The sequence below is a fragment of the Diutina rugosa genome, assembly GCF_008704595.1.
Source record: "Diutina rugosa strain CBS 613 chromosome Unknown scaffold39_size132508, whole genome shotgun sequence".
Classification (NCBI taxonomy): domain Eukaryota; kingdom Fungi; phylum Ascomycota; class Pichiomycetes; order Serinales; family Debaryomycetaceae; genus Diutina; species Diutina rugosa.
Window position 1 is genome coordinate 120850 of NW_022995058.1, and position 9473 is coordinate 130322.

At 46.4% G+C, this 9473-nt stretch overlaps 2 protein-coding genes across 2 annotated transcripts; both read right to left on the bottom strand. All coding sequences in view use genetic code 12, as the record gives it.

The window, feature by feature from the left end:
* Window positions 1-137: 137 nt before the first annotated feature.
* On the bottom strand, window positions 138-1520 carry DIURU_000217 (uncharacterized protein; the record flags this gene model as incomplete). Its single annotated transcript, XM_034154792.1, has 1 exon — window positions 138-1520. One exon carries the CDS (start codon window positions 1518-1520, stop codon window positions 138-140), a length of 1383 nt encoding a protein of 460 aa, XP_034015028.1.
* Window positions 1521-2405: 885 nt separating this feature from the next.
* MPH1 (3'-5' DNA helicase) lies at window positions 2406-5357 on the bottom strand (the record flags this gene model as incomplete). The annotated part of the gene is made up of 1 exon (XM_034154803.1): window positions 2406-5357. One exon carries the CDS (start codon window positions 5355-5357, stop codon window positions 2406-2408), a length of 2952 nt encoding a protein of 983 aa, XP_034015029.1.
* Window positions 5358-9473: the final 4116 nt, after the last annotated feature.

The window sequence follows — 9473 nt, forward strand, 5'->3', positions numbered from 1 at the left end:
GTATTGTTTGGATTCTGCTTTCAATAAATGACGACAACAGTCATTCCAATGCTCTCACCAAGAATCTTAGTTCCAAAAGACCATACGCTACAATTTGAATTTTGGTCGTCAACATTACATTAACGTAATCTATTAGTCTATATCATCATCATCACGGCGGCGAGCGATGCTACCCACCCGGCGGACCTCACCGAGGCTCCATTCATTAGGTTCCCAATCGTACGGGGCGGCTTGGCTTCCAGCGCCAGCAGCAGCACCGTATAGATTTGACCGACGGCAGCGTAATCTGAAGCGATAAGCGCTCCAGGTAATCGCAGCAGATGGTCGTCAACTTCCACGACATTAGTCTCTGGAGTATACATGATTGGCGCCACTGAAATCTCAAACTTCTCGTGGTCGTATACAACAAACGCGTGGCGAAGCACGTTATCCCCAAGGATGATGCTGGGATCATCGTGAGGCAATATCGCAAGCTGACACTCGCTTGACGAGGTGGTCAGCGGCTGAATCAAATCATTTAACGGCATATCAAGCTCAGCTCCACCGCCAAAGGTAAACTTAATACGGATAGTACCGTCGACTTCACAAGGTACGGTAAGCTCGGTACGGTTCTTCAAGTTAATCACCTCGAGAAGCGAGTTGTGGAGGGAACGAGGAAGCCAAGTATACCGCTGGCCCAGATCGAAAATCGCCGGATAATTGTGGGAAGAGGCGGGGTAAGGGTCTTTCTTGAGGGTGGTAATATCGAGGCGAGTAAGCGTCACTTGAAACTGGGTGGGAGATCCAAACGTAGCGCTGGTGTCAGTCATGATCATCGGAAGCGTGGTTAAGTTACCCTGGAACTTTTTCGTATCAACAGCACCGAATAAAATGGACCTTACTTCGGTATCAATTTGCGACCGAAACACTGAATATAGTTGGCGTTTGATTGTCCCCAGCTGTTTCATTCGAGCGAGAAACAGTGGTGTATTAGCCTGGGTTTCAGGAGCCAGCAGTAGTCCTAACCCTAAACGTCCCTGGTCCACTTCCAGACGGTTAGCCACGCCAAATACAAACAGCAGGATCAGTATGTTGTTGTTATCGTTAGTGTTGAGGGACCAGGTATCGATGCCGTATCGTCCTGTAACCAGCTGAGTACCGGTAGTTGCCGAAGTGTAAGTAACGGCGAAATCAGTGCCGTTGTCCTTAAACGAAGACAGTTTCTGGGAGTCAAACACCGTAGTGGCATCACACGAGCCCCACTGAGGCTGTTGCGGGTGTGTTTGGCCGTTAATTTGGCTGATTAACTGGTCATCGCTTTGACTATTCACGGCACACTGGGCTTGCGAGGACGGGAGCCACAGTACGCTCAGGCCAAAGTCGATAGCCACATTAACCGTTTGCGGTCGTCGCTGGCCAATTTGGAATCGTCCCGTGAATAACAGCAGCGTGTTTCCCTGAGGAGATTGACGAGGGTCACTAAAGGTGAGGCTGCCAGGGCCTGGGGCAAACGTCCACACGACGCCGGCGGCCAGAGCCATGGACACCACCTGAGACACAGCGAGCATCATCAACCACCACGGACACATTGCTGGTGACGGCGACAGCAACAGCGGCGGGCCGTTTTGTCGTCGTCGCTAGCCTTAGGCTCGGCGCCAGGGGTCTGCGGTCTAGACCCCCGCGTCGACCTTTTCCTAGCCGAACCATGCAGGGGACCTCCCATTGAGGAAATCAAAAACAGTCGACTCAAGACAAACACAGTGAAGACACAGAAAGTAGTGTTTCAGGATGGTGTTGTTTGAGGTTCCAGTAGTGTACTGGTGGTATAGCATTCTCCAATAATTGGGCTATGGGTTGGCCATCACTAGCCACGGATGGGGCGGCGCTTCCCAATGAGGATGGCGGCGCCACCGATTAAAGCGAGAAGACAAAAAGGGTCGCACAGGCGCGCGGGCTCGAAATGGTGCGATTGCTACCATCAGAGAGTTCATAAACAAACAACGTAAACATACAACAAACACGAAGAGAATGATGAAAACGATTTTGATTTATTAAGTTCTGACAAGTTGTTTATTGTAGATTTATTTGGTATTCGTTTGTAAAATCTCGAAGGAGATTATCGTCTATCGTGTTTTGTGGCTTTGGTGAAGGTGGACGCGACCGAGGCTGGCCACAGCATATAGTCGCCAAGCGATGGCGGCGACCGTCGCCCCGCGATGGCCTAAACGGAGGGTTAGCGTCCCATCGCAATATAGCCTAAACGGGGATATTAATAGAATTAGGTTCAGGCTGGGAAAGTTCATCACGGAGGATATGACTGAAGGAATAATCCCTGTCACCACCACCAGCGTCCTCGTCTATCGAACCAAGCGTTTCCAGCGGTGAGGGCCGATCTCGTTTGTGTGGGGGACATGAGGCGGCAGCGATTATTCGGGCGGGGCGGACCAGTGCTTGCCAAGGTCGATAAGCCCTTGGACAATTGACGAGTGGCCCATATGCAGCGGTACGTCGAGGCCGTCCATCGGGTCTATCCGTTTCGGGTCGATAATACGTGGTGGCTTCGATTGTAGCACTGATGTTTGCCTCAGAGGCGCTGGAGGTGGAGGCTGGACAGATGGAGGTGGCTTGGATACCAGACTACCAATTTGACTAAGTAAATCATCAAGACCGTCGTCGAATACATCGTCATCGTCATCACTCAGCTCATCTCTGGTGGGTCTGGGCTCATCACGTGTCCTGATAAGCGCTGGGCGCGGTGGGAGCGAACGCGTCTTCGTCGACGTGGTGGGGGGTGCTGGCGGTTTGTCAAATGAGGAAAGACGCGCTAGCGGGGTATCATCAGTGGAGGCGACGGGGGTGGCCAGCCGGAGTCGAATGAGCGGCATATCATCCTCTCTTTGGTCTCGAAGCGAGCTTAATGGGACATCAGAATCGTCATCAGAGTCGTTAATGTTTTGATTGGTAGTGATCAGTGGCTGGTGGCGGAAGGAATTTAAGGGAAGATCGTCGTCGGAATCAGCCTGAGTGGCTAATGGTTGAGTGCTAGTTTGACTCTTGGGTTGACTTTTCGGTTGACTTTTCGGTTGACTTTTGGGTTGACCGCTGCCTTGGCTAGTATTGGCGCTAACCTGACTTTTAGTTTGACTTTTGGGCAGAGACTTGACGACGATATACTGAGGTAATTCGTCGTCACTAATCTCAAATAACTTAGCTCGTTTTGGCAGTGGTTCCCAAGAAGTAGACGGTTCCGGTTTGACCAGTATCGACGACTGTTGGATAGGCGACATCAGCACTGGAGGAGCTACTGGTTTTACCGGAGGCTTCACGGGAGGGGATGCAGCAGCAAATGTAGTTTGGGCAGTAGTATCGTGAGAACTAGCTTTTCTCGGAGTACCTTTAAGCATATCGGTAACGCTTTGAAACCCTTTAGGAACGCCATCAGGATACAAAAACTGCTTCTTTTTCTTATCGGACTTCTTCGCTGGCTTCACTCCTCGACTCAGATAGGCACTAGCAAGGCGGATAATCTCGTCGTCGTCGTCTTCTTGTTCGATCACTCGGTTCTCACCATCAATCTCAATAAACTCTCGGCGAATCTCGGGTTGATACCCCGGCGGGATCATTCGCACCGGCGGTGATAACGCCACCAAATCCGGATTCGTCTCAAGCTTACCTTGGATGACATCGTACTGAGTCAACGCCCGATCAAACTTAGCCTCCTCGTTGCCAGAGAATAATAGGACAACTTTACCAGCACGTTTACGCCCCGTACGCCCCATTCTCTGGATATTTTTGATTGGCAGCAGTGTCAGGTCATAGCATATAATCAAATCGACTTCACCGATATCAAGCCCTTCTTCACCAATGGAAGTGGCTACCAACACATTATGTTTACCCAGCTTGAACTCGGAAATGATTCGCTTTTGCACTGTCTGAGACATCCCCCGAGCGTGTACATGCTTGGACGAGTCAACAGCGTTATCAAACTCAATTTGTTTGCCTCTAGTCCGAGGATTGGCCGCATTGTCAGAGGCTACTACCTGCGCGTCTTTAGCTCCTGCTTGACCAATGAAAATATGTGGTCGTGCTCCCTTACACTCAGCGATTGCCAGTACCAACTCAAGCGCCAGCGCTCGAAGTTCAGTGAAGATAATCACCCGCAGCAGGTCGTCGGCTTCGGCAAAGAAGATTTCAAGTTCGTCGAGAGCAGCAGTAGTTTTTGGATGCCCCACTGCCTTTGGGTTTTCCGCCACTTCCTTAGCAAGTTGTCTTACTTCATCGATGTTAGGATGGTCCCAAAACTCGCGCATCATCTTCCCCTTAGACTTCTTTTGTTCGGCGTCTTTAGCTTCAAACCACTGCCAAAAATGTTTGATCCCGTAAATCTTAAGCTTAGACATTGCATCACCCACCATCAGAAGCACTTTAAGCATCGGTGCTGCTGAGAACCGTGCTGGTCCCATAGAAGTATCCATTTGCATCTTCCTCAGCGCTTCAACACACGCCATTTTCAGAAGGTATAACGGGTTGAACACGTTTAAGATGCCGCGGGCATTAGCCTGGTCCAATATCGGTTTCACCGCATCCGCTAAAAGCAGCATGATCTGGCTGATTTCATTCAGGGGCCCGATACGTCGTCGGATAAGCGGTTTTTCTTGTAGATAGGGTACGATATCGTCCAGTTTGTCTGTACGCACCGCAAGCTTGGAAATCTTCAAGTTTGTAACGAGTTCCTGGACGCCTTCCAACGTGGTGGCGGGAGTAGCTGTAAGCGCCAATACGCGACACTGAGTGCCCAAACGAGCCATAAACTGCGCCACATTATTATAGGCATAGTTGCCTTTAGCGCGATGGGCTTCGTCCATCACTAGGAGACACATCAGCTCGCCCAGCACCACCTGGTTGCGGAGATCATTATCCACCACTTGCGGCGTCGAAAAGAACACCCGGTGCTTATCCCAAAGCGCCTGTCTCATTGCCTTTGGCTTCTCAATGAGCACAGCCATTTCCAGAGCCGGGATCCCCGTGATCAGCGCACACGCCTTGATTTGCTGGGCCACAAGGGGACGTGTCGGCGCCATAAACACGATTTTCAGGTCGGGAAACCACCGGTAGTAATTGAGCATCACCGTGGCAGCTATGAACGTTTTTCCCAACCCTGTAGGAAGGGCAACAAGGGTGTTTTCAAACATGGCGGCGGCGATAATGACGCGTTGGTACACGCGTTCGTCCATATTTGACGGGTACACGTAGTGCAGAAGGGCATTGTAGTTGACCCTATGGGTACTTGATAGTTTCAGGGAACCGGAGGCAATGGCATCGAGCTCGGGGTCGTCGCTGAACTCGAAGGAGTCGTCGTCATCGGCGTCGGACCCCATGCGATGGGTGCGCGTGTGGCAATGGTGCGCGTAGGCAAATATGGCTGATGGTGGCAAATCAGTAGAAATGAATGATGTAAAGACTTATGGATTGAATTTGATTTCTTTTGGGCGTAGTAACAGTAGGGGAAGTGAAATATTTTTGACTGGGTGAGTAAGCGTGTAAATGTAGGTATTTCGAGACGATATGAGCGACTACGAGAGCTACGGTCAAATTGAAAGGTATTAATAGCATGGTGATTTGGTAGCTATAATGAAGCACCTCAAAGCAATTTATTTGTGTTGCAAACGACTTGGTGCTTATTCGTTCAATAAATCTCAGTTGGATGCCTCGCGATACGTTTTGTGGGGTAGCGAGATGGCTCATACTTTACACTGACACTTCAAATATGAAGTTCATACACTTGAATTTAAAAGTGTTCAATTTTTATAATCATTTACTGTGCTCGACAGTAAAAGCAGAAAATGAAATATTTCTGTGATTTTTCTTCAATGCTGAAGTAAGTGATATATTTCGCAATCACCATATTATGAAGTAGAGTGCGAGCAGCATTTAAAGAATTGGTGAGAGGTTCGAAAACAGCACACAGATTTTCACTCGATGAATGCAATTGATTGATCAGATTGCTTGTGATAGTGTAGAGTCATGAAAACTACCATTTTCAATTCGTAAACTAAATTCTTCGACGACTTGTTAGACTAATCTGTCACAAACTCACCCAGTGCAACTAACCTTTGATCTACAGTGCGAGACTGATTGAATGTCTGCAAAAAGAAGAACAGGCATAAAAATTTGGTAAAATACAAAAAAAGGCAAAAAATAATGGCTTTCTTTAGCCCTACGCGGGGGTCGAACCCGCAACCTTGGGATTAAAAGTCCCACGCTCTAGCCATTGAGCTAGCAAGGCGGAAAGAAAGTAAGCCCTACGCGGGGGTCGAACCCGCAACCTTGGGATTAAAAGTCCCACGCTCTAGCCATTGAGCTAGCAAGGCTTGCTGATGCTAACGGTTTTCGTCAGTTACACATATCAGCCAGATACAAAACATCGGGTTGGCATATTTGCCTTGGAGTATCTGTTTGAATACGTGCCGAGAATGCTGTGAGTTGAAGAATGGTAACCACACCCTCATGATCGTTGTGGCATAGCGGGATGAGAACTTATAAGCTTGTAAAGATAACCTCGATTGGGCATAAATTAGGGTAGAGGCTCCCAGGTTAATTCTGGGTGTTAAGAGATGTTAAATCTATCGATTCATGTGGTCTATTACCACCAAACCCTAATTTTTTCATATCACAATGACTTTCAAATAAAGCTATTTTGCCATAGTATTGAGCAATACGAGTACAGAAGTTTAAAAATTGAACCCATAACATCCATATTTCGGCGATTTTTATGTAAAGTTTTCAATTTCGATTGTATAATTGGGACAATTCAAGATTTCATTTGTGAGCGCGGGTAAACCGAAATTACAATCTAAGGCCTGCGCACTAGCAAAGATTTTAGTTCTGTTTATAAGGTTGACAAACTATAAGAGGTGAAAGATGGAAATATATGGGTCAAATTTGAAGTTTCAGTCGGTTTTTCATTACATGAGCTACTTATTTATAAGATGGCATCCGAAAGCAGTAAACAATCGGTGGAGTTTACTTTGTTGAATCATTATCTTCTTATGCTCAGTATGGAAGCAAAACCATGATTTTTCTTTCAGGTCAAGTTGATTATTGAAATTTGTTGGTCTGTTCAAGATGAAACCAAACATATTATCCAATTTTCCGAAATCATAATTTTTGGTATGGCTCAGTCATTGTTTGATAGCTTTGAGTCGAGTCGCGCGGCTATGCCTTAAGCTCACCATGCGAAACTCCGCCCACGTCAAAACTGTGTCCCAACGCCCCAGCAGTATAATCAATCAGGTCCCAAATCACTCGCCAAGTGATTGTATCGATCCGTGGAATCTCATTCATTGGTGGAAGTCACTGAAAGTTATCTTTCCACGATAGCTAATGACTACCACACTATGAGTTTGAGAAGGTGGCAATTCTGATTTGTGCTAAGTTTGAAAGAAACTTGGTGGACCCAACGACAATTCAAATCCATTGGATAGTGCTTACGGCGCTCTATTGCTATTACAGGTTACAATCCCAGTTTCACATTACAAATGGACACTAACAAATTGACCATGAAATGGACAAAGCTGGTATGTCCAGCTTTTCTTCCTTGCCACCACCTGCTACCTACTACAATCATCGACTTTATTTTGATAGTCAAAATTCGTTTGTCAGACTTGAATTCGCTCTTTACCGGTTGTGTTGCCCTTTATAACCCCAATATTAAGCCCAAGCCAAGCGATTGATGGCCCTGAAGCCACCACTGCTTAAATATGATAAATGAAACACTCGCCGTGAAGTCTTTGCTGAAAAATACTCTGAATCTACTGCGATTGTTGTACTTGATATCGCAAGGGAAACTTCACCCACTGCAACCAATTTCACAGAAACACAAAGAGAGTTGCTGCACCCCACGATTTTAACCCAATCGAGCAAGCGACATTCTCTCCCGTGGACTTATTGTCATTCGCTCAATGACGTCAAAACGTCTAATTGATTGATTTGCTGAACAATGAGCCAATGGCTTTCGGCTAAGCCGCCATGGTGACTTCGGCCATTGTTAACAATGTGTCGTACCAATTAGCTAGCGCTTTACCGATACATTGCCGACTAAACAACAGGACTTTATCGTCTTCGGCGGAACTGGAATTGAAACTTGTGCTTCTGTATTCGGTGAAACTGCAGTTGTTATTGGATCAGGACATAGTTGTTTTGGAGCATGGTCTTGTGCCAAATTCCTAATGGAATTTTTGGTTGTCTCTGGTGCTACATTCATCGTAAGAAACACGGAACTTATCTTGAAGCTACGAAGGCTGTGACTTTGATTGGATACATGTTAAGGGTCTTATTTCAAGCCAATTGTCACTTGATTGCCATATTGGGCGTGACAATCGGATTCCTTCCCATTGTGACTACCAATTAGCTAACCCACATCGCAAACACTATTATGAAAGTTTGTTTCCGACATTAAGTTGAAACATCTCCGTACAGTTACAGTCGAATTGTTCATCATTATCTGCTTAATTTTTCATTCCAAGAGCGGCGTGCAGGTAAGAGAGCTTATGAATTTTCCACGATTAGCATGCACAAGTTGTCTGGCAACATGGATGACTGGTAGGTAAGCTACGATCAATGTCAGGCTAATATCGCTATGTTAAGAAATGTTGTTAAATTAAGCCAGCATTTCTTCAATTTGTATTAACTACAAATCTTGAACGAATCGGTTAATATATTGCTTGGTTGCAGGAAATGTCTATCATGGTGAATAACCTCAATTGGAGCTCCTCGAATTGTCTTCAAGCTTTATATACACGCTTACATTGACGGTCATTGTGTAAGGTACGTGCGCCTGCTATGACAGGGTTTGCCAGGTTTGGCTATCCTACCGTGACATTCCATTGTGTTAGGTACCAGGCTACATAATATGCGTAGGTAAATAGTCAAGATATATGTGATTATACGGTTACTTCAAGTATGTATCATATTCACATCAGTAATCTGTAGATATCAGGGACCCCCTTCTTCAAGGTGGAGCTTGATGACAGTTATTCGAAACCGACCCGCACTAGTTGGTACAAAACCCTTTGACTGTAGAGTGACGTAGTAGGTGGGGGTACAAAGACAGAAAGCACATACTAAGTCAAAAACGTGTTCAGTGCAAAGGGTTGTTTTTGATGAGAGTCGGTCCAATAGACATTTTCTCCAGAAGCAATCATCCTGGTAAGCTAGCGATGAGCACGAGATATGCCGTTCACCTTCAAAACGCAGTTAGTTTTTAGTGAGAGCAGGGAATCACAGCAACTCCGAAGTGACACAACTAACGGCATAAAAATGAACAGTAACAATTGCATTCGTCAATGAACTCAGCTTAGAGCCAAAAGACACCTCCAGTGTGTAATGTGTGTGGCGTTGATAACAATTCCAGGTGTGGGGACGAGTCGTCGGATTGATTCACAAGCAGAGCGTGGTTATGGTGAACGCTGATACAATCCAAAGAGTAACAATGA